Source organism: Bombyx mandarina, chromosome 18, assembly GCF_030267445.1.
Source record: "Bombyx mandarina strain Sakado chromosome 18, ASM3026744v2".
Lineage (NCBI taxonomy): Eukaryota > Metazoa > Arthropoda > Insecta > Lepidoptera > Bombycidae > Bombyx > Bombyx mandarina.
Genome location: NC_143224.1, coordinates 12,581,413 through 12,607,798, shown reverse-complemented (window position 1 = coordinate 12,607,798; position 26,386 = coordinate 12,581,413). Strand labels below are relative to the sequence as shown.

Genomic DNA, 26,386 nt, shown 5'->3' with positions numbered 1-26,386 from the left:
ACCACACAACTTCACTCCTCGCCATCCCGCCAAAAATTCTCATTGAAAGGACATGGGCCATTTTCGGCCCAGCTACTCGTGCTCTCAAGGACATTAATGAAATATGTATAGAAAAAAACATTTAATTTTTACATACTTATTATAAAATGTAAGGATATTTTAATGGTGGGATAATTAAACTCATTAATAAAAAGAAATTAGCATGACTAGCCTACATTGTTTTTTTTTTTTTTAAGAGATTTTATGACCTGTTAACTGAGACCTTTAAGCCATGTCTTATTTTTAATTTATATTCTTATTTTTATGAAAAATGATAATATGGAGTGAAACGAATTGAAATGAAGATGATTAATTTGAGATATTAATATATTGGGATGAAATGACATGATATGGGATGAAACATAATTTTAGTAAAATGGTGGTCATTTACTGAGATTTTTTCAGTGGACTTTTTGGAGGATCCCGAGAAGTTACGTCCAGAGGCTTTGTTTCATTTTCCCACATTTGTGCACTTTCACAGATATTAAACAGTTAATAAACCACCATTATTATACATTTAAACCCGAAGAAACACTAAATAGACAAAATAAAACAAATCACACAACTTCACTCCTCGCGTTCCCGCCAAAAAGTCCCTACATTTATAGTATTCAAGGAGTTGCCATAGGTAAAATATATTTATATCTTAAACAATTTACATTAAATCTTCTTTAAAAAAACATTATATTGCAAAAGACTAGCAAAATATAATAACATATTTAATTAATGGATTTTAAAACGAATACAAAACATTATATCTAAGCAAAAATCTATTTTTATACTATTAAATCCGTAGAATAAACCATTACATTGGTCAATAATTATTGATCTTAAGCAAAAACAAAACTACGCTTGCTTAATGTTTATTGACGTTTTACATTTGATAAGTCGTTTTCGCACTCGCGCGCATTGTGGATATTATTAAGTGTTTCGTTGCGATATATGTACCTGCTTATTATGTTTTGTTGAGCATAAAATTAAGTCTTGGCGTTCATTGAATTAGGTCTGTGTCATAAAGTATAGTAATATAAATAATATTTAAGGTGATGATGATGTCAAAGTGTAAGTGTATTGACAGCAAATCATATAATTTAAGTAACCTAAAAATCTTATCTTATTTTTTAAATATCTCTTTATCCCCATGAACAATATTGATTTTAATTTGTTCATAATAAAAGAGATATATAGTCTATTATTTAAACTTAGTTTCATTACTGTCCTTGTACTTCGTTTACTGGGCCGTGCAACGTATGAGGAGTGGCCCATGTCCTTTGAATTTGAAATAATTTGAATAGAATTGCACAGACTAGTTAGAAATACTACATACGTGATACCTGGTAAGTTGCGTATTCAGATTAGATTAATTAACCTACGTAGCAGTACGTAGTACAGTGTAACCATACGAGGGCTGCACTAAAAGTATCGGGATTGGAATATTTCCACTGTTCCTGTCATATTAAAATCTTTTTAATTGAAAACTCCTTGGTTTTAAAAATCGAATACCATTTATTTATTTAAAAAAAGATTCTCGGTCTTGTCACGAGGTTTTGTCAAACTTGTTTAGTCGTTGAGAAAATGGAATTGACTCGAGAAAATTCAAGAGCGATGATTTATTATGACTTTCGAAGTGGTTTAACACAAAAACAGTGTGTTGACCGGATGATTTCTGCATTTGTTGATGAAGCCCCATCTAAAACCACAATTTATAGCTGGTTTGCTGAGTTTCAACGTGGACGTGTCAAGCTCAGTGATGATCCCCGTCAAGGTCGTCCAAAAACTGCAGTCACCCAAGAAAACGTTGATGCTGTGCGTAAGCTGATTGAGGAAGATCGACATGTGACATACCGCGAAATTCAGGCAACTTTAGACATTGGCATGAGTCAAATACAAATACTCTTGCATGAACAATTAGGTGTAAAAAAGTTGTTTTCCCGATGGATACCGCATTCGCTCTGTGAAGAGCAAAAAGCGGCTCGCGTTACTTGGTGCGTCAGAACTCTCGGAAGATTCCACGCAGGATCCTCAAATGCTGTATACAACATTGTATCAGGTGACGAATCCTGGATATACGCGTACGAACCCGAAACAAAAAACCAGTCACGAGTTTGGGTGTTCAAAAATGAGTTAAAGCCAACAAAAATTGTTCGTTCACGGAGTGTTGCAAAAAAAATGGTGGCCACGTTTGTCTCCAAAACCGGCCATGTTACGACTATTCCTCTTGAGGGACAAAGACAGGTTAATGCAGAATGGTATGCTAGCATTTGTTTGCCACAGGTCGTTTCTGAACTCCGTAAAGAGAACTGCAACCGCCGCATCATCCTCCATCACGACAATGCGAGTTCTCACACCGTGCACAGAACAAAAGAGTTTTTAGAGCAAGAAAACATAGAATTATTAGACCATCCGCCGTACAGCCCCGACCTAAGCCCTAATGATTTCTATACTTTCCCTAAAATAAAGAATAGATTGCATGGACAGAGATTTTCATCACCTGAAGAAGCTGTGGACGCCTACAAAAAGGCCATTTTGGAGACCCCAACTTCCGAATGGAATGGTTGCTTCAATGATTTGTTCCATCGTATGGAAAAATGTGTCAAATTTCGCAGAGAATACTTCGAAAAGCAATAAATACATTTTTAAATAGTAATGTTGTGTCACTTCATTAATTCCCGAAATTTTCAGTGCCGCCTATGTATGTGGCAGGATCCTGCCATTTTGGCAGGACTGGACTCTTATCTTAGCTTCTGGCAGTTTTTGGCAGTATTGGGAATTGGGATAAAGAAAATAAATTTCCTTATGGTGACACAATAAAATGTAAAAAATGACAACCCTGAAGATACTTCGTGAGCATGTAGGGGATTTCCCCATACTTCTCGTGCTATATTCGTATCACATTCAATTAACAACTTTAAAACTTTGCTTAGAAAGTTGATAATCTTGAAACGAGTATTCATAAACACGAGTTTACGGTTTATATTTCAATTTAATCAGTCATAGAGACATACTTATACATATATTCGATGCTTTATTACAACGGTTAATAAAGTTGGCATTAATTAGGCATTTTTTTACTACAGACGTTGACAGGATTTGGCAGGTTTTCAACTAAAGTAAGGCAGAATTTATAGCCTAGAGATGGTCACACTGACGTAGTACCTTCGTAAATGTCATAGATTATACACTTTGGTAAATGTAATTACGTATGCGTACCGTACACATTACACCATATTCTCGAATCCATATACATCTCGAATATATTAAGTGTATAATCTATGCATTACACGCACAGCATAGTGATAGAGTAATTTAAAATTACCAATATTATAAATGGTGATATGTAGAGTGATTGTATTTGTTTTTACTGAACACGCACACATACGTACTGTAGTATTTCTGTGATACATACGTAAACATCAGATTAATTTTCTGCTTAAATAATACACTTAATATTCTTTTTTGGATAACGTTGACGCTATTAAACTAAATAGTGTTTACATTATACTCTTTACTGTTAAACTGCTTTATCAGTGGCTCAGTGTAATATCATAGCGAAATAATTTGCGTCGATTGGCCTTGTAATACTGTGAGTATGTATTTCGTAAAAGTTTTGTATTAAAAAAATCGTTTAATAATGAAAACGAATTAAACTAAATTCATGAATGAACTGTTGTTTTCCCCCTATCCTTTTCTTCCTTTAGCAGTAGGATAAACTAAATAAGGTTTTTCCACACGCTTAAGACTAAGTAAGAAAACAAGGATACCTATTACATGCATGATGATATTACATGACCGTGACTTCTTATTAATACTTACTATTTAAGATTCATTGACAAGTGCTGACCCCATGGTAGAGACCCTAGTCAATTGGAAATGTTGTAGTGTAAATGTGTTCCGGATGACTATTAAATTAAGTAGGATGGTTTGAAGTATTAAACACATAATAATATCTTTCTTCATGAGACTATGCTGCTACATATGTAATATATAGTAGCATATAGAAACTAAAACTAAAGCAGTATGAGATGTATCCTTCAGTGATCACAACACTTGCATTTATTTTAAAATTTACCTGATTATTAAATTAATTTAGTTTATTTCAGAGTCAGTAGAGATTACATTACTGAAAGGTACATCAAACAAAGGTTAGGTTTTAATTTCTCATTTACAGTCTCATCAATCACGGTGCAATGTGTATTGTTGTGCAAACTTTCTTTTAAAAACTTAAAAAATAGGTTTTTCTGAAAAAAACTATTATGTTGTTGTTTTCTATTAACAGACTGGAAACTAAATTAAAAGATGCCGGCTTATGTTCTTATGGTATTTTTATTTAAGCAAATCATCAGCTTTTTTCCCACCTAAGTTCTTCTAGCCTAAGGAGCATCCCAATTGCTCACTGACTGGGTTGTGAGCTCACGGGGCCCCACTTGGGAGGAATTGCTAATACAATTGTCCCTGACTTGTCAATATTTTTAGAATTCCTGGGCTGTATATTCAACGGCAGCAATAATAATAAGATTTGGTGTAACAGAACTGTATTATTTAATTGTGAATCAGGGGTAGTGGCTTGTCTGGTATAATACATATTTATGTCCAGTGTTAGCCTTGAAAATATTGATGAACTGCTGCAGAGCTATACTGTCTATATAGTGCAGTATATTAATTGTTTAACAAAAACATTTAGTCATAATTAGACAGTAAAATTTTTGCTTTATGTGCTGCTGAGGAAATGTTTAAATAGTCTCCTCATTTGAAAATGACAATTGTCATTTAATATAGCCCCCAAAATGTATTCAGTAGAGGATCCATGAAATCTAAATACTCAACTGTTAGTGTTATTTTTGATACTTCGAACAGTATTTTCATCAATTTTTATGAATCAATGATATATTATTTTTATGGTTTAAACTCCATTTATTATTTTTGATGAACGCAGTTACTAAATTATTGAAATCACTGGTTATGATAAAATAAGTATAGGTCAGAGTGTAGATAGTAATATGAGGAGGGGCCATCCTGTGTGCAAGAGGATATGAGAGAGAGAAGAATGTGAGTGCAGTGGTGACATATGAAAGGTCAGAATGGAAAATGAAGGCATGCTGTATTGACTCCGCATAGCGGGATGGAGATACGAAGTATAAAAAGTTCATAATTAAATGAAAATATATTAATTTTCACTTAATTAGTATATTGCTACTTGGCATCACTCTAGGTCATGCCAGTCCTCATTTCACTCTCCACGGTGCGTCGCCAATTGGAGATAAGTTGTTAGGGCCCTATGTACCAGCGGGGTACCCTAGGACTCCAACAACAATTATTAATACATTAAGTTTGAAGGTTTTTCCAGCTTTTACAAATTTGAGTAAGATAGTTGAGGCCTATAAACTATATCCCAGTTCTAAGGCTGCCGTCAGTTATTTTTAGTGCCAAACTATAAATTAAAAGTTCTGGACTGGACTGAACATTTCCAGAGTTGATAACTTTTCAAAATATTTCATTGAGAGATAGTTTAATTAGAATCCCTAGTGGTTATTAAATACACCATACTGAAGGTACTTTCATCATTATATTAATATACCTGTTATGCATATTAATTTTTTGTCCTTTGCTCTATAAAGCATAAGTCCAGTCTCACGTGGAGCACTGCTCACACCTCTGGGCCGGGGCTTCCAAATACCAGCTACTTCCATTTGACTCCATACAGAAGAGGGCCGTTCGGATTGTCGATAATCCGATTCTCACGAATTGTTTGGAATCTCTGGGTCTGCGGAGAGATTTCGGTTCTCTCTGTGTTTTGTACCGTATGTTCCATGGGGAGTGCTCTGAGAAATTGATTGAGATGATCCCATCATCTCGTTTTTACCATCATCTCGTTTTTACCATCGCACGGCCTGCCACCGTAGTAGAGTTCATCCATACTACCTGAAGCCACTGTGTTCATCCACAGTGCATTTCCAAAGATCTTTTTTGCCACGTACCATCCGGATTTGGAATGAGCTCCCCTCCACGGTGTTTCTCGAGCCTTATGACATGTCTTCAAACGAGGCTTGTGGAGAGTACTTAATGGTAGGCAGCGGCTTGGCTCTGCCCCTGGCATTGCTGAAGTCCATAGGCGGCGGTAAACACTCACCGTCAGGTGGGGCGTATGCTCATCTGCCTAGAAAGGCAATAAAAAAAGAAACTTGTAAGTCGTTGATAATTGTGAATACTAGTGAACACATCTTTTGTTTTTGTACGATCATCAGGATACTATGTTACGATAAATGATAGCTTATGTTTCAGAATACATATTTAGAAATATTGTACGTGTCCGTTCTTGATGTTCATCCTTGTACATACGTAAAGAATGCATAAATTTCATTCGGCACCAAGTATGTCATTCCTCCCTGCAAAAAGTGATATCATAATGAAGTTTTGTAAAGATGAAACAATAGAGAATTCTTAGTTTATCTCACAGTTACTTCCTTAATGGTTAGTGCCATATGGCTTATTACTGCCTCGAGTCTATGGAATGTGAGATATCCTAAGCCCAGTTCAAACACTTTAATAACGAGCTCACGTGTTCCGCGAATAAACAGAAAACGCAGACTAATGTAGGCACGAGGTCGTCCTAATAAAATTACGTCATGTTCAGTTTTAAAATTCGTACGGCAAAATTTTCAGTATTCATATATATATTATTTGGAAAAATAAATATTTTACTAATTTTGTAACGTTGCAATAAGATAGTTTTTTTTTAAACCATATCCATTTGCAACAAAATACTGACTTGGCTGTTTAAGATACACATTTCCCTGCCTAGGGGAGCAAACCGAAAAAAAAACCTGGTTCCCGCCATTGACCAACTCTAACATTTTATAAGTTTCTGTCCGACAATTAACTTTGCAATTTACGTTTTTTTTATTTTTCCTACCTAAGCTGATAGCATTGAGAGGCTATATCAGCGTAACCCTAACTTTTGTAGGTGAGCTCACGGGGCTCAAACCTGATGACGTTGCTAACACGAACCCTAGCAAGAGTCGTGTTTCGCAGAATCTACCACCGGATCGGAAACGCGACCCACTGAGAAGATCCGGCGAGAAACTCAGTGGGCTGTGTCTGAGAGTTAATTTACTCGTCGAGCCCTTCGTCGCAAGCGACGGGTTCGACGAGAACGGTGACCGGTGCTTGAAGTACCTAGAAGCACCGTTAGTGGATCGGGAGGATCCGAGATGACGTGTTTTGGGCGACGTCGACTGCTTTCCATTCTGTCCGCAGGATCGGGAATGCAATTTACGTAAAATGTGTTTGTTATTCGATGCGTCTTAGGCGTCTTAGCACTTTGCCTGCGCTTAATTCTAATAAAACTTGATAAATTACGTTACAGATAAACTCGCCATGAGTACGATAAATGTGAATAAAAAATATTGGCACTGGATTTGTGTTTGACCTTGATTCTCAATACAATGTTCGTTCGAAGACTAAAAATATCAGCAAGTTAAATTGAAAACAGATAATGTACTCTGTTCTCGTTCTGTTTAAGATTACATGTCACGTACACGTGCCTACAAATTCGCAAGCGAAGTATGTAGAACTACTTTCAAATTTGACTGTTGAATGCAAAGAAACTGTTTGTAGAAACCTACGGGAGGCTTCGTTTAGAAAAATATTATAGTTTTAGTAGCGCTTTATTGAGACCCGTGTTTTTATTTTTATTACGGCAATAAATTCCTTAGCTTTTCTTTTTTAACCAATAGGAGCTCTAATTCTAAATTGGCTATTGTTTGACACTTTAAACGCTTTATAGTATCAGAAACGTACTATAGATTACGCCCGAATTGTTTTAGTTATATTATAGTGAAGCCAGGCTTAGATTCACTAATGTGAAAGATATTAACCATATGGTACAACTGAAATGTACTGATTATTTATTCGTCGTTCATTGTCTGTCTCGTTGATCCAAATGCATAGATAGCGTTTCAATCCATGTTGTACGAGCAGCGTAGAAAGGCGGATCCAATTCTGACTTTAGACTTTTTTCCTACCTAGCCTGATAGCCTTGAGAGGCTATTTCAGCGTAACCTTAACTAGTAGGTGAGCTTACTGGGCTCAAACCGGAGTGATGCTAACACTGACCCTAGCAAGAGCAGTGCTTCGGAGAATCTACTACCGGATCGGAAACGCGACCCACTGAGGAGATCCGGCGAGAAACTCAGTGGGCAGACTTTAGACATTTTTCCTTAGTGGTATTTACCGTACACGGGCGAAGTCGAGCCACGCCTCTTGCGTTCCAGTTCGAAGGGGTCGTTGTTATGCAATAAAATTGAGTCAATCTGATTGAATTAATTAATTTTCGAAAGTTATATGGATCGTTTTGCAAACTAGATCAGTTGCTATAAATGGTTCGTATAACTATGTAACTACCTACTGCTTAAGGTTTAAGATTTGGTAGTAGTTATGATTTATAAGATATTTGACAGATGCCTGAATCTCGCTAACATTTTCAAGATAAGCTTGCTTATGAGCATTTCTCAAAATTATTGCACAATAGACTTTAGCCTCTGTCCCATTTTTTTAATATTTCGTTCCGGCTAATATATTAGTTCATTACTACTTTTTATAAATTGTGTAAGCAGTAAAACTACTCTACTTATTAGAAAGGAAAAAAACCGATATAAATACAATGAGATTTTTTCATTAAAAATATATATCATAAATCAGCTTCAACCAGTTGTATGAAAAGTGCAGTGTCCTAATCTCAATATCTTACCAAACCATCGATTTTTAGTTGAATGGACATGGGCATTGCATAAATATAAAATATTATTTATTTATAGCCATAAGTCTCAATTCATCCTAAAACATCCTTTTTAGCATTAAGTACTTTATAATTAAATTTTTAATTAATGATTTTAACTTGTCCCGTAAAAAGCTCCACCTAGAAATTCCAGTTTTTGTTACCATAATTTTGAAGAAATATGAGAATCGATTAATGCAATTATATTTTAGAATAATGGTAGCACTAGCCGGCTTGGAATCCGTCTTGTTTTAATTTCGACTAGTTCTTTCTGGTGCCGGTACGAACGGTAAAAGTGAATATTTAAGCTAGCGGTCAGAAAAAAATTCCACCTTTGTTACTCAAAAAACATAGGTAAGTGCAGATTTTATTGTTATTTCACTTAACTTACTATTAAAGCTCCCATTCTTGATTTCGTTAATCAAATCGAAATAAGAGTAATCGTGTGAGTTGCATGTGTTTAAAAATAAAATAACATGTACTTGATTTGTTACTTCTTTTTTTGTTACTTCTGTGTGGTAACGTATAAATGGAAAAGAGAGTAACAAAATAGGAAATCATTAGGCTGAGTATATATAATATATTATTTAACTTTCTGTTAAAAATAATTATAAAATAATTATTACAACTATGTACAACGGCGTCGATTTCTTTGTTTTGTTGTTGTACTATTACAGATTTGTACTATGAAATAGATTGGGAGTTTTTTGTTAGTATTTTTCTATCAGTTTTATTAGTTTATTTAAAAACAAATGCCGCTTTTAAATATCTGCTTGTTTTAATCTAAAAGTGCGATCATGGTAAAGAGAGAACTACTGCATGATATTCCTTCTGATGTGGTGGGCTAAATTTCAAAATATCTGTTGTTCTGGGTAACATAAAAAAGGGTTCTTTTACACTAACACTATTGCTGTTGATTAAAAATACAATGATATGCATATTGTTTGTACCTACACCGGTTTTGGATTAAACAACAATTAGGATTGATCAAAAAGACCATCAACTGCTTGAGCATGGTTACGCTTAATTTTTTTACAGCTCTCAATAAAAATGCCTCTAACCTCTGCTGAAAAAATGAGGCGCTACCGCGGACTTAAAGAAAATCCAGAAAAGATGGAGGAGCAGCGAATACGAAACATAGAAAGGATAAAATCGAAATATTTATATAAATCAGTAAATGAGATGTCAGAAGACGAAAAAAAAAAACAAAGACAAAAGTGGCGTGCCTGTGTTTACACCTTGGCCTATCATGGCCTTTTTCTTCGACACATTTTATCAAGGCACCGATATGTTATTCCAGATTCGTCTAACAATCCGCTGCATTTTGTATCAAGTATGAACGCTGAAGAAATAAAAATATTATTACGTTGTCCATTTTTCTGGTGCCAAAGATGTGATTATGATTTATACGATCACTATCCAGCTGATGAATGTGATTATTGCTATTAAATGTTTTTACTGCATTAGAAACCGGTAGGCCTCCTTTTCATTATGATTAAAAAAGAACTGAAACGATATTTTTGTTACCTACTCGTAAATGTTCCTAAATATTTGGATAGGGTATTTTTAAACGAAAAATGTTTAAATGTCCTTTGACAGCAGTTCATACTATAATCTACATATATAAATATAATTATAATTATTTTTTACACAGGTCAAAGTTTATTATAATTTGAACTACTTCGAAAACTAGCCTTATAAAATCCTAGTTTGTTACCAGTATTCCATTTTTGTTACTGTCCCATAACAGCGGACACGTATTTCTTTTCAAATTTTTTTATTTTTATCTTAAAACCTGCAATTTTTATGAAAAAAGCAAAAGAAGTGTATTGTCATTTCATTTGTGATCGTATTTAAAAATAAAACAACATCAAAACTTTTTTACTGTGATTTTAAAACAAAGTTGTGGGCAAATGGTCACGTAAAGGATATATTACAACTTATTTAAGTAACATTTTGCTGTAAATGTTAATAGTTTTTTATAGATACGTAAAATGATGGTTATGTCACCCTATTGAAATGCATAAAAATTGACGTAATTGATTTGGTGTTTTAATTAACGTAATTAATAGACGGTAACAAAATAAGAATACTTCTCCGCCCTTGGTATATTTCTACACATTTCTCTCCTTTATTACATAATAAACCTCATAACAAACCTCATATTCAAAATCTTTAGACACCTATCTACAAATGAAAACAAAAAATACTTTAGTTTAACATTTTTATTTTAGGACATTATTCTATTGGTGGTGCAATTATTTTGAGAAATGCTCTTATATTTACGAGTTCCGAACAATAACATTCGGACCGTCGGTTTACTGTGCTATTTCACCTGCTCAGCGGAAGATCTTTCCTTTGTCGTCACTTCCCAAAGACACTAAACCTATCAGGTACCAAACAGACCCGTAAGTCAAATTGAACGCTTTGAAACTAATGTGATATGTATACAATATTTTGTATTTACATATTTGCTATAGAAAATAAACAATATGCATATTTGCTTTATCTTTTCCAAGAAGGCACCATTTACCAATTATTTGCACAGACTAATAAAAAACGATTTTTTTTAATTACCGTTCATTTTTACCGAGCGCGGTGCCAACATCACGAATTATGGAGATTAATACAAACTCATCAATTCATCATCATCAACATAAAAAACTGTTTTCATAGCGAACATAAAGTTGGAGATGTTTCAAATTTTCAATAACACCACTATCTTCATATTTCAGTACGTTTTACGACCAGGGAAAAAAACACTACAAAGGTTATACCTACATACTTCTAAAAGTGTTTTTGTCACTATGGCATAATACCATACGTATATTAGTTTTTTTACGGATCGAATAGATAGATTTGAATTTAAAATCTGCATGAAAGAATTAGAACACTGGTAAACAAACAATGAAAGCTTGATATTATTGAAAAGTGAATAACAACGGTGTTCAAACTCCTTCGAACGACCAAAATTCAATCGGAGTTTTAAATTATTAAAAACAAAAACTTTACACGACTAGCCGTACTCGCCCGCTTCGCTGGAGATTTAAAATTAACATTATTATTTATTGTCATTATTATTAGGGACTCCAACACTCATATAAATATTAGCCTATCCATTAATTACATATATTTTCTACATGAATACCAAGTTTCAATTCAATCGGATACACGGTTCAGTAGTTATAACGGAACATCCGTAAAAACCATTGTAGATTTATATATTAGTATAGATAAATATATTAAGCTAAGTTTTTTATATTTAGAAGTTTTGTCGCAACAATACTCTTTGGCGAGAATGTTTCATATTCAAATTTGAATAGCGTACGAACGTTGTTGTCTGAAATATAATTGGTTGGTAATTTTTCACATCACTACATTGCTATTTAAAATATTTAACGTTCCATTAAGAATTTCCTTAATGGTCCGAGAGGAAAACTTACGAAATTCTCTGAAGCCGATAGGTTATTTTAAATAACAGCATAACCGACATTTTCCCTGTTACCATTATCAAGGCGCGAAAAATATGTTCGTAAAATGACCAATTTGAATGTATAATCTTCAGTGTAAACAGATGTACATACGTCATTTATTTAAATTAATATCAATTTCAGAAGCGTCTTTAAAAACTTGAACAAAATGAGTCCACCTCACGTGACTTCGTTTTGTTGCTGCTGGGGACTCGAGACTGGTTCAAAACTAATTGGTTCATTACAATTGGTGAGTTTACACAACTAGGTGCTTATATATTTTATTCGGCCATTTTGTGTGTGTGTGTTTTTTACATTACTAAGACGGATTGGCTCACATTGCCCATCTGGTGTTTAGTGGTCACCGGAGCCCATGGACATCAGCAACGTAAATTCGGCCACCCACTTTGAAACGTGGGTTCTAAGTCTCAGTTTTCAGGGGTTGCAGGCTCATTATAAGTTTTGAGGATTTTTAGTACATGATTTTATTCCTTCACCTTGGAAGTCATTCGTGAACATTCGTTAAGTACGTATTTGATCAGAAAAATTGGTACCTGCCTTTGGGATTCGAACACCGGCACAGTTGCATCGCTAAATACGAATGCGGAATAAGACGTCCGAGTCTTATTCCGCAGGCCACGACGACTTCAAAATTAATTACAGTATTAAAATAAATATGGAAATTAATCACAAACTAATAGGGTGTTGCTCTAATAAACTATACGTTGAGAAAATATTAAGGAAATTTTCATTCTTCGAATAAAAATATAAGGATTAAGGATTCTTTGAAGGATTTTCGAAAAATCGGTCAGCGCTTAGATTTTGATTTAAAAAAAAACACCATGTATTTTTACGAGGCTAACGTAAATGATTTTGTAGGAAGGATTGCTTATGAGTAACGAATACCCACGCTTTTCCGACTGCACTGTCTGCATCACACCTTTGAACATTTCAACTTGAAAATTCGAAAGTGCACCATGATTGTCGTGTGGCTATCTCTACGGACTCGACTTTGAATGAGGTCATTTCGTAGGGAAAACATTCAGTAAATTATTACCGTGTAACAATAGACTTTATGGACATCAATAATCCACAGGTTAGAGCCCCGTGAGCTCACCTACTCGCCCGTTGAATCTAGTATGACCCGTCGAGATTACTAGAATAGGCTGGAATAATAATAATAAAAATGAATAAAGCTTATATTGTGCCGCTGGTGCTTTCCAGTACTGGAGTCATACCAAAGTAACATTCCATCAAGCTATTAGATTTACCCAAAAACATATTTTTTACCATGAAAAAAGCCACAATTTTAAATACGTGCCGGATTGTTCAGAATTTTTTGCAGGACGAAACATCAGACGAAATTAAAACTGAAAATGAACTAACACCACTTGGCTTGGGCCCGTGGTTTTCAGTATTTACCGAAATTCATAAAAAAATCGAGAATTGTACATCTATATATATATAAAAATGAATTGTTGTTCGTTAGTCACGCTAAAACTCGAGAACGGCTGGACCGATTTGGCTAATTTTGGTCTTGAATTATTTGTGGAAGTCCAGAGAAGGTTTAAAAGGTAGATAAATATGAAAATGTTCGGAATTAAATAAAAATATAAATTTTGTTTTTCCTTTGATGTGTCCCCCGTCGGAAGGATTCCTTTTGTATGTTTTAAGTTTATTTTATACAAAAGTTTTGGTCTTTTATTTATCGATTGAGGCACTACGAAGTCTGCCGGGTCAACTAGTAATAAATAATAATAAGACATCAATAATCTTCCAGCTGTTATCATTGGCACTGGTGATCGTGTGTTCGATATGTGCCGAGGACGCCCGTGCTCTGATGGGTACCATCGAAGACGCCGAAGACCACGTGTACTCGACCTGGTATAAGGTCACGGTTGCCGGAGTCGCTGCCTCCTTGATACATCTGGTGCTGGCTGTCATTTTGATGTTTTCAATCTTCAAGGTAAATTCTTAAATTAAATTATCATCCTAAATTGTAGAGAGATCGTTTTACTGGCCGCTAGGAATTTGATTTAGTAATGAAATTCTACCAAAAAAGAACACAGTACTGCCTAGTAGTAGTCGCCATCTTGCCAGCCAAAGATTCAGTGAAGTGAATGTTAATTTCGAAATGTCAGACAGAAAATATATTCTGTGAAACATTTTTAATTTTCACAGAAACACTGGTTCTTTCTTAATTTAGACACCGACACAGTACTAATAGTATTATTTATACCTCGTTACTTTTTGATGGCAAAATAAAAACAGGCAATTACATGAACTAAGCCAGAATTTCAAAGGATAACAAGATGGAAGATGTTAAACTTACTTCTAAACACAGCAGCATACCTGTTTACTGTTTTTGGCTTAAGTAGTTAGATAATTTTACAGAGAAGGAAGATAGTTAAAAACAAGTAGACCTTAGACAAACGGAGACAGGCAAGTTTCAATAAAATAGATGGCGGGGGAACAATGGGCCCATGTCAAGTGGTAGTTGATAAGGCGTTGTAGTATAAAATCCATGTCAGGTGATCCGTGACGGGACATATGAGCGGATAATAGCGAAGGGTGCGTAAGAGCAGGCATCGATAAAATTTATGTTAAATCTAAAAATATAAAAAATAAAATCTTTAGGTACTACAATATTTACCATATGTTTGTTCAACATAAGCTATCTGTTCGACCAAAGTAGCGAATAGAAGGTGTATTTATCGCGTGAAAATGGAATATGAAATAGCGCTGAAAGAAAATACAAGACGGATTTTGATAAAACTAATAATATTCGGTTTTTCGAGAATCGCTCTAGTCGGTACCATCTGTTTGTTTTATCCACGAAGCAGCTATTCCTTCCATTGCAAGGTAACTGTGACAGTATGTCTCAATATAGACAACATAACAAACGTTGACCTACATAAATAGCATATCGTCGATGTAGTATCTAAAAAGACCAAAACCAATTTTGCTTTTTATACAAAAATGCTTAGTAGTCTGGTCGTAACATTCAATATCTCCAGAAAGTGGGAGCGGATATTGGTTTCACTATGACGTCACGGTTAACCGAATAAGAGTCTCAATAGAGCCTAAGTCATCTTGATTTAGAGGCGCTTTTTTTTCCTACCTATGCTGATAGCCTTGAGAGCTCTCGGGACTCAAACCGGGAGTGTTGCTAACACTGACCCTAGCAAGAGCAGTGCTTCGCAGAATCTACTACCGGATCGGTAACGCGACCCACCGAGAAGATTCGGCGAGAAACTCAGTGGGCTGTGTCTATGGGTTAATTTACTCGGCGAACCCTTCGTCGCAAGCGACGGGTTCGGCGGGGACGGTGACCGTTTTGATAGAAGTACCTCACTCAAAAGGCAGGGTCGCAAAATAACGTGTAAATTTGCCGTAAATTTCAGCGCAACATAACCGGTCTCAAAGTGTGGGTGTACACAATGTTAATCTTGTTCGTGTGCGCGCTGTTGTTCATTATCTTAACCATGGTGCTGTGCGGATTCTCCGGATCCGGATCTGAAATATTCGTGGCGTTTCTGGAAGCGGTTTTAGCCTTTGGTGAGTTGTTATTATTGTGTGATATTTTCTTGGTTTTCAATTATGTATACTATTTATTTAATGGGTTTTATTACTTAGGGTTTTTAGGTATTATGAGTAGACTGAAAACTGTGGGTAGGATTTTAGGAGCGAATAAATCTATCTACCCTCATTCTGGTTCGGTTTTCGATGTTTTGGGAATTTCACAACACGCCATTTCAGTGTGTTATTTATTATCATATTATAGTTTTTTTTTTTTCGGTATCTATTAATGATAGTGGCATATCGGAGATTTGATAAAATAGAAAAACCTGATAAGAACCACTTATACAATAGAATTAATAGTTTTTGTTTTGCTTTAAACGTGACAAATTCAATAGTCTCAGACGAGTCAGGTCAGAATTTAGATCATGACAACAAAGCCCTAGCTATATTTTGACCCAGTCTGGAAACTTTGTTACTGGTGCTAGGACCTCTTGTGAGCCCGCACGGGTAGGTACCACCACCCCGCCTATTTCTGCCGTGAAGCAGTAAATGCGTTTCGGTTTGAAGGGTGGGGGCAGCCGTTGTAACTGTACTGAGATCTTAGAACTTATATCTCAAGGTGGGTGGCGCATTTACTTTGTAGATGTCTATGGGCTCCAGTAACCACTTAACATCAGGTGGGCTCTGAGCTCGTCCACCTATCAAAGCAATAAATAAAAAACTCAGGGTTATTGGGCCTCCTGCTGGATGTAATGGTTTCGTGGCCCCACCGTCTTCCGGAGAAGCTAACTGTGCTTTTTTTTAATTGCCCTTGTAGGCAGACGAGCATACGGCCCAACTGATTGTGTGTGGTTACCATCGCCCGTAGACTTCAGCAATACCAGGGGCAGAACCAAGCCGCTGCCTACCGCTTAATACTCTCCACAACTGAATTTTATAATATTGAGTTGGTAGAGGATGGCTAAATAAATAAACTCTTTATCAATATTGTCCGAGTGATTCTTAAACAAGATGTATATTTATACCTAGTCAGGTCATAAGTATTGTCACACAGTAAAAACTTTTCTTTTAGAATGCTGGCCACAAAAAAGTTTATTGAATTCGAATTTGGAATTGTTCATGAAAATAAAAATGTATACTTTTAAAATTTTACTCGTTTTTAAATATGGAGTGGACGCTTAAAGAAGACCGTGTTGCAGTTATTGCGTTGCATCGTTGCGGTTACGCGCCAATTCAAATTTTTAACATTTGAATATAACCAAAAGATTCGTTTATCGTACCATCAAACGATACAATGAAGACTCTAGTGTAGATGACAGGTCAACAAGTGGTCGCCCTCGGTCTGTTAGGACTCCAGCAGTGATAAAAGCTGTGCAGGCGCGAATTCAAAGAAAACCCAAACGTAAGCAGAAACTGTTGGCCCTTCAGATGGGGTTAAGCGGAACCACGGTGAAAAGGGTGTTAAATGAAGACTTAGGGCTTCGGGCATATCGAAGAAAAACAGGACATCGTTTGAATGCTCGTCTAAAATACCTGAGACTGAAGAGATGCCGCGCTTTGTTGAAGCGGTACGCGGGAAAAAAAAATCGGGGAATTCTTTTTTCGGATGAAAAATTTTTTACCGTAGAAGAGAGCTACAACAAACAAAATGATAAGGTGTACGCACACAGTAGTGAAGAAGGGGGCAACCGTATTCCGCGAGTCCAACGAGGTCATTTTCCATCCTCGCTCATGGTATGGTTGGGAGTTTCTTATTGGGGCTTAACAGAGGTACATTTTTGTGAGAAAGGTGTAAAAACGAATGCAGTTGTGTATCAAAATACAGTCCTGACGAACCTTGTGGAACCTGATTCTCATACCATGTTCAATAACAGGCACTGGGTATTCCAACAAGATTCGGCGCCAGCTCATAGAGCGAAGAGCACACAAGACTGGCTGGCGGCGCATGAAATCGACTTCATCCAGCACGAAGACTGGCCCTCCTCCAGTCCCGATTTGAATCCGTTAGATTACAAGATATGGCAACACTTGGAGGAAAAGGCGTGCTCAAAGCCTCATCCCAATTTGGAGTCACTCAAGACATCCTTGATTAAGGCAGCTGCCGATATTGACATGGACCTCGTTCGTGCTGCGATAGACGACTGGCCGCGCAGATTGAAGGCCTGTATACAAAATCACGGAGGTCATTTTGAATAAACTTTAGTGTCATAAGAATCTATGTTTTGTTAAGTTCATTTTGGTATATGAATGGTTACATAATGAATAAACTTGTTTCAATTATTTTACATTAAACATGTGACAGAATTTATGACCTGACTAGGTAGTTAGGTTGTGTTTTATTTAAAATATTAGCATTTGCCCGCGACTCCGTCCGCGTGGAATAGTTACTTTGGCATAACGCTAAATTTCACTCCCACTTCATTCACGTAGAAAGTGAAAATATTTTTGAATTATAGAATGTTAAGGAGCTATTTAAACACCTATTTTGAAACATTATTTATTGGTGCTCCACTTGTATTAGGTTTACCGTGATGTTATATAGCCTATAGCCTTCCTCAATAAATGACTTATCTAACACTGAAAGAATTTTTCAAATCGGACCAGTCGTTCCTGAGATTAGCGCGTTCAAACAAACAAACCCTTCAGCTTTATAATTTTCTAGATAATGTTATTAAGTTAGTTATGTGCAATACGGAAATGACTTTGCCCCCCTCCTGACCACGTTGACCCTACTTGACCACGTGAATTTAATGATAATTGGCAACGCTTAATGCAAAACGGGTATTATATTAATTAGAAATTGATAGCAAATTTTTTGATATAGCTCAGTTGGGTAGAAAATTCGTCGACATTGGTTGGACAGTAAGAAACACGTAGCTGTAAGGAGCCGAGCTCATATCGTCTTTTCGCGTTAAAAGTGTACACATTTCCTAAAATAATCGAAATTCAGTTAAGATGCGGAATCATTTGGTATCACCAGTTTTTTTTTTTTTTTTTTATTGCTTGGTTGGATGGACGAGCTCACAGCCCACCTGATGTTAAGTGGTTACTGGAGCCCATAGACATCTACAACGTAAATGCGCCACCCACCTCGAGATATAAGTTCTAAGGTCTCAGTATAGTTACAACGGCTACCCCACCCTTCGAACCGAAACGCATTACTGCTTCACGGCGGAAATAGGCGGGGTGGTGGTACCTACCCGTGCGGACTCCCAAGAGGTCCTACCACCAAAAGTATTTTTCTCATAAATACTGTCAAAAGAGCGTAGTTTAGTTTTTTTTTAGTTTACCTATGTTTTGATTAATATTAACAAAATTAATACATAATTTTATCTTACTTTAAGAGACAGATAATGTAACTGGTAAAAAAAAATTTTGCAAAGATGATTAATATTAAAAATATCACATGTTAAACCTTTAAAACACTTTCCTGTAAAATTAGTAAGTTTTGAGATTATCTATATATTAATACGTGAAGCAAAGACTTTGTATCCCTTTTTACGAAAATTGCGCGGACGGAGGAGTATGAAATTTCCCACACTTATAGAGAATATAGAGAAGAAGTGCACAATGATAATATTTTTTTTAAATAATGCATAAAAGATTCATTAAATCAACAAAGAAAACATTACACACACTACATACCATGTATTTGATGCACACATGCATGCATATTATTTATTGTCAAACTTTTGTTCTTGACGTCTGTTGTCAAATTGAGAATAGATTAAATATTGTTTGTCTTTGTTAATATTTTTTATAGTGTAGTATTGGCGAAATTTGTGATTATAGAAGTATATAAAAATCGGTAAAAAAACTTTTAAGTTAAACGGTTTTATGTGCACTGAAAACTACAAAATAAATAAATAGTTACTTACCTATCAACCTACGTAAGTGATCTCGGTCATTAATATCTCTGATGGTAGTGGTTGTTATAACATGAACCATGTCAGCGGCCGAAAGGCAGTTCATGAAAGAACACTAACACCAGGGTTTGCTTGGTAGGTAAACTAAGCAGCCCACACTATAACAAGTAGGTATTTAGACCTTCTAGTTCAGAAATATTTTAGTACTAGGCAGAATAGCTTTTAGGCATATTAGAATAAAATAAAAACGTGGGGCCCCTCTGAAATCATACCTATGGCAGAGCATATCTTATACTTTGGTAGATCATGAGCTCGGCGCTCGCTGGTGAAGCCGCCACGGCTGGTTATTGATGGTCAAAACCTCCAATTACGATTATAGTAAGTCGATTCAGCGGACCCTGGACTCCGGAGCTATGAGGTTTCGGATGCGACCGGGATAAACCGCTAGGATGATGATGATGACGATTATAATAAGTCGATACAATCCACACTTAGTATAGTAGAAAGTAATATAGAAATAATAATGGGCCCCACGTTTTTATTTTAGTCTAATATGCCTAAAAGCTATTCTGCCTAGTACTAAAATATTTCTGAACTAGAAGGTCTAAATACCTACTTGTTATAGTGTGGGCTGCTTAGTTTACCTACCAAGCAAACCCTGGTGTTAGTGTTCTTTCATGAACTGCCTTTCGGCCGCTGACATGGTTCATGTTATAACAACCACTACCATCAGAGATATTAATGACCGAGATCACTTACGTAGGTTGATAGGTAAGTAACTATTTATTTATTTTGTAGTTTTCAGTGCACATAAAACCGTTTAACTTAAAAGTTTTTTTACCGATTTTTATTTTCTTGTTTTTAGTATTTAGTGAAATTGTCTACCAAATATTCCTCATTCTATTTAATTCATTCAGTGCATCATTATTACATGGTTTCTTACCTGATAATTTAGTACAATCTAATTCCTCAATTCATAGCCCTTCCAGAGACTTGACTCGACTTAGAGCCACGTATGCTTGTCCTTCCTCAAACAATTTTGAGCCCAAATATACTACTGCATGGTCGACGGTGCTGCCCTGAATTTTATGGACGGTGAATGCCCATGACAAAACTAAGGGCAACGTCCTTCTTTCAGCCGTACCATAATTGAATTTTGCTGGAAACTGTATGGCTTTAGGGTAAATAACGTGCATGCCGTTACATTGCACGCCGGCAAATCCCGAAGTGAAAACGCTGTGGTCACCTTGATGCCATGAAGCCCGAATAATTCTAGCAACGTCATTAATACTAATGAATACATTTGGAATTTCAATTCTTTCAGGTTCACCGTTTTCAGGTATATCTGGCACACTAAGTCGTATTAATTCTTGTTCACTAATCTGGACATTTTCGTCAATGCGTACATCTCTATAAAGCGGGTTATTTCTAGTTAACCATCTTAAAGCGCTGTAGACTTTTTCGCGAGATATTGTGAATTCTCTTGTGATGTTCAAATTCTCCAAACGTTCTGTAACTACAACGATACCCACCTGGCTGGAAGATCTTGGAAGCATATTAGATAATCTTTCACTGACCTCAAAGATATCTTGGGCAACAACACTGCTTGTCCGCGGAAACCGTACTGCCCGTATAGCCCAGTAAATTTTACGATTTTAACAAACGGGATGATTCTACACAGCAAGCGCTGCTCTGCTTGCGTCAGCGTTTGAATCTCATCTGGTATTGAACCTGGATCCAGATTATTCCAATACGCCTTTGATTGTGTTATTGTTTTATTACTGGTCACATGTGTTTGGCAGCGCAAACATAAAAGTAATGTTGTTTTTGAAGACAGTTCTGCAGGTAGATATCCTAATGCAGCTGTGTTGTAACGTACAGTATGAATTTGGTTAGGATAACAATGCTTCGTGCAAATGTCACAAACGTGTATACACGATGTGTTAATAGCATTTTCAAACGCTTGTACATGATTTTCAGCTCTGCGTTGCTGTGCACGCTCACGTTGGTTATTTCACCTGTCGTGGCGTTGCTCTGTGTGGGCGTGTTTCTGAAGCTTCTAACTCCTTTCGTCTCTCACGCCGTCCTGTTAGCCTGGCCTCGTGTTGCTCAGATGTTTCTGACGCTAATAGCTCTCTTTGTCTGTTACGTTGTAATCTTAGCCTGGAGTCATGACGCTCAAGTGTTTCTGACGCTATAAGCTCTCTTCGTCTGTCACGTTGTGATGCTAGCCTAGACTCATGACGCTCAGATGTTTCTGATGCTAACAACTCTCTTTGTCTGCCACGTTGTGATGCTAGCCTGGACTCATGACGCTCGGGTGTTTCTGATGCTATTAGCTCTCTTCGTCTGTCACGTTGTGATGCTAGCCTGCACTCATGACGCTCAGGTGTTTCTGACTCTACCAGCTGCCTTTGTCTCTCACGTTGTGCCATTAACCTGGTATCATGTTGCTCAGGTGTTTCTGTTGCTAACCGTTCTCTTCGTTTCTTGTTCTCTTCGTTCTTTTTCGTTGTGTAGCAGTTTCGTTTTTATTTTTGTTTGCTTTTTTATTTATTGTTACCATGTTGTTCCCACGATTAAGGGGAATTTTGACGGTCGACCCCCCCAGAGGTCCAGTAAAGGGGCAAGGCTTAATATACAACAAGATGCGCCCAATCTTGAGGGGGAAGCGGTTACGACATTACATTTTTATCCACCCTAATGCCATACAGTCCTCGGCACGTTTTAACCTATTATTTTCATCGCCGGATCATCATGCCATCGTCTTTAGTGACTGTGGTCGTAATCATAATGGATTGGATCGGAAGACCCCCGAGATTCCCACCCTCCCGATCGTGGCCGTACGCCGGCGAAATTGGATCAGTAGATGTTTAATGTCTGTTTCTGATGTTAAATAATGAGGGAAGCCCAGGGAGCGGGCTCCGGGGGAGAAACAGACGGGCCTGATCTACACCCTCTCCGCTGGACTACTGTGCGAAGCTCAACCAACGCCGCCCCCCATGACGGACGTCATCTGATTGAACCTGGTCCAGTTCATATGCGATCCTCTCAACACTAAGATTGTAACAGTCTGCAGTGTCGGTTCCCGAAGCCCGATTATGGTCCTCAACTCGTTAAAAGAAGCCAGGCTCCATACTCCCCTCCAAGATATCGTGCACGAAGTGGCTCGCACGCGCTCAGCTTTCGGAAGTCCTAGTCTACCTGCGACCAACTCAACCAGCTCCCCGTGATTCCCGTATTTATTACGTTTCTCACGGTGGAGCTCATCAAGCGACCGCTGGCCCGAGACGACCTGCACGTCCACGATCATTCCGACACCATCCCTGGAGGCGATAATATCTGGCTTACGGAGACCCACCGATGCTCGTAGCCTAGGCTCCAACTCAACCGTCCACTTGTTCTCTTCCATAGCTTTCGCCACGAAAGAGACAATCTTGTTATGTCGTAGAATCCGGCCGCCGTGTGTTCTGTGACACTGCTGTAGGATGTGAGCCGTCGTCTCCCTGACCCTGCAACCAGCACGGCAGGTCAACGCCGACTCACTCCCACCTCTACGCCCTCTCGATCCGCGAATGCGGGATGGGAGGGCGTTGATGTGCGTGTGCACGAACTGCACGAAGTCCCGTCCGGTTATCTGCGCGCATCGCTCCCTCATCCATTTAACTTGGGTGGTATAGCTACCGCTTACTAACGAGGTATCTAATTACCTAATTTTTTTTATCTGCCTCTCTAACGTCACACAATCTTGGACGCAATCTGTTCAATCTGTTCTCGACACGACTAATCATGCCCCCACCTAATACGCCATTTTGTAACAGCGTCCATCTTGAGTTTGAAATTTTGACATAATGACAGTATTCTGCTAGTGTAGTCCTATTATTTGATACCCATATTGTGGTGGTTGTGGAAAAATATGTACCTAGTCCGCCATATTGGAACGGCGTCCATCTTGAATTTTAAATTTTGACATAATCATCGTGTTTTACTAGTGTAGCCCTTTCATTTGATACCCATATTAAGGGGGTTAAAGTAAAATATGTAATCCGCCATTTTGTATCGGCGGCCATCTTAGATTTATAATGTTATTGATTTTATTATATTATATTGTCATCTAAATTACATGTGTGTACCAAATTTCAGATCAATCTGACAACGGGAAGGTGCTTAAATTTCAATTTCTAATTTTGACCCAAATAAATAAAAAACAAATTCCGTACGGGTCGAGCTAAATAAAACCGTTTAAAAATACAATCATAATAGTGTACAAACTTACAATTCCAATTATTTATAGTCGAATTTCGACTACTGCGGGACCTCTAGTATAGTTTTAATGCGAGAAGACGATATATACATTTGATATAATGTGATAAATAACCAGTCGTAAACATTAAGGACCTCTGACCTCTGAACTGATTTGTCAAATCGTCATTTGTTTTCAAAACAAGCACGGGTAACGTAAGTATGTTTGTTAAAAGGAAATATTGTTGGAAGTTTTGTTTTATTTCAGGTGTGATCGCTTATTGCGTTCTCGCGGTGTACAGCTACAGTCTTCTGCTGCAGAGCTCCCAGGAGATGAGCAATCCGAACAAGGTCGATTTTATGTAAACACATGTGACGTTCGACAGTTTTATGAAAGAAAATATTGAAAAAAAAAACAAGAAAAAAAAGCGGAAGTTATATTTTTCGAGTATTTAACTTCGTACCAGTTACAAATACAGTGTTGCCATTAAGCAGAAATGATTTCTGAAAAAAAAAATTAGGATTATTATTTTTGATATTTGATTCTTTGAAAGATACGTACTTAAAGTGTGCAAATGAAGTACTTGTATAATACAAAAAGCAATTGTCGGCATTTATACTTTTGTGTGAACGTCGAATATATATATACTAGCTGTACCCGTCCGCTTCGCTGGGTATATAAAATTAACATTAATAAATATTAGTCTATCCATTAAGTACATGTATTTTCTACATGGATACCGAGTTTCAAGTCAATCGGATGCACGGTTCAGTAGTTATAACGGAACATCCGTAAAAACTACTGTAGATTTATATATTAGTATAGATATAGATTATGATTGAATGGTTACTGGTGTCCCGGAGATCTCTCTAGTTTCACCAGGACAGGTGGACGAGCAAAGGCTCAGCCAGGAAGGGTGGGGTTTTGCTAACAACTGCCCGAGCGCCTTCGAAGGAGACCTAACAACTCAACAGCAGCTAGAAGTAAAATATTGTCAGTGGCGTGCTCAGGCTAAAGTAGTATGTAGAGACATGTGTAGCAGTCCGCCTATGGAACGCGTGATAGAAGAGTAAATGCTTAAGTCAAAATTTTGAAATACATTACATTTATAATAGACGGCAGCTTTTTGATTTAATTCAGCGGTTCTCAAACTTATTTTGTCTACTACGTTTTAGCGCCCCCATTTTTTCACCTACTTAAATACCACTATAGCGGCTCACACGGAATTGTTCTGCATGTTTATCTGCAGTATACGTCTTAACGAATGATTAGTGGCACACACATTGTACATAGAATCATTCGCGTGCTGTTTGTACTACAAAAAATCGTACGCCGCTTATGTGTTTAAATGAATACTCAACGGACTTGTCATGCAAATCGAATGAACTTACAACGTTACAGTGGCACATAGTATAGCTCTGTCTCGTTCACACGTTCTTTTTTTTATTTATTGCTTTGATGGTTGGACAAGGTCACAGCCCACCCGGTGTTAAATGGTTACCGGAACCCATAGATATCTACAACCTAAATGCGCCACCCACCTTGAGATATAAGCTCTAAGGTCTCAAGTATAGTTACGACGGCTGCCCCGCCCTTCGAACCGAAACGCATTACTGCTTCACGGCAGAAATAGGTGGGGCGGTGGTACCTACCCGTGTGGACTCACAAGAGGTCGTACCACCAGTAAAGTTTTTACACGAATGAAAATCTACCGCACGAACACCCGGGTGATTTTACGTTAAAATATCGAATACAAAGAAAATATGCAGGGCAATACCGTGTGAAGCCAACCTCAGAGTTCTCCTAGACGACATTACAAATCGTTTCCCAAGTCTACACAACGCCCCCATTTTTTTTCCTGGGTCTGTTACCGCCCACCTTTAGGCCTGCATCGGCTACAAGGGGGCGTTATCGGCCACTTTGGGAAAGGCTCATTAAATTGATCGTATAGGAGAACTAAGAACAGATCGCGCTAGCTCCGTAGTGAGAGTACTGACAGGGTTGTCACACTTCACATTACAAAATGTAGAAATAAAAGATTTAAATGAAACATTCTAAACATTAAGGTCTTCGTCAATTGTTGACTATTCGAATATTTGACGGCCTTCCCGTTTACGTGTAAGTAAATCTATGGTGATATCCTGATTGTGTTTTTGTGTTTTGATACGATTAGCCTGGTTCGGTGGTCGGCAACCTTGTCAACCAAAGGAGCCAAATATAGATAACGCGCAATTGGAATTTATTCCAAATGTCATTTTATTAACATATTAATATATACTAGTGGCCCCGCAGTAGTCGAGATTCGACTATAATTAATTGCAATTATAAGTTAAAACATTACTATCACAGTATTCGCCAAAACTGCACTATAGATCAATTAATATTATATATTATATATATAATATTATATATTATTAGGAATCAGAAGAAAAACCATTTAAAAAAAATAACAATTAGCACACATTTACAGAGA

General features: G+C 37.1%; 1 protein-coding gene across 3 annotated transcripts; it reads left to right on the top strand.

Moving 5' to 3' along the window:
* Nucleotides 1–1,023: 1,023 nt before the first annotated feature.
* LOC114250151 (uncharacterized) lies at nt 1,024–26,055 on the top strand. 3 transcript variants are annotated; one of them, XM_089734701.1, is made up of 5 exons: nt 1,024–1,042; nt 12,427–12,532; nt 14,063–14,248; nt 15,687–15,840; nt 24,181–26,055. In XM_089734701.1, the coding sequence occupies exons 2-5, from the start codon at nt 12,452–12,454 to the stop codon at nt 24,276–24,278; spliced, it is 519 nt and encodes a 172-aa protein (XP_089590827.1). In that variant the 5' UTR covers nt 1,024–1,042; nt 12,427–12,451; the 3' UTR covers nt 24,279–26,055. The 3 variants fall into 3 exon arrangements, with proteins under 3 accessions (XP_089590827.1, XP_089590826.1, XP_028039704.2); XM_089734700.1 differs by lacking the exon at nt 1,024–1,042 and adding an exon at nt 1,059–1,101; XM_028183903.2 differs by lacking the exon at nt 1,024–1,042 and adding an exon at nt 3,189–3,622.
* Nucleotides 26,056–26,386: the final 331 nt, after the last annotated feature.

Excerpts from the sequence above, each read along its gene's own strand:
- LOC114250151 (XM_089734701.1), top strand. The coding sequence starts at position 12,452 with ATGAGTCCACCTCACGTGACTTCGTTTTGTTGCTGCTGGGGACTCGAG. Across the intron at positions 12,533-14,062 it reads TAATTGGTTCATTACAATTG|CTGTTATCATTGGCACTGGT; the intron begins GTGAGTTTACAC and ends ATAATCTTCCAG. Across the intron at positions 15,841-24,180 it reads GGAAGCGGTTTTAGCCTTTG|GTGTGATCGCTTATTGCGTT; the intron begins GTGAGTTGTTAT and ends GTTTTATTTCAG.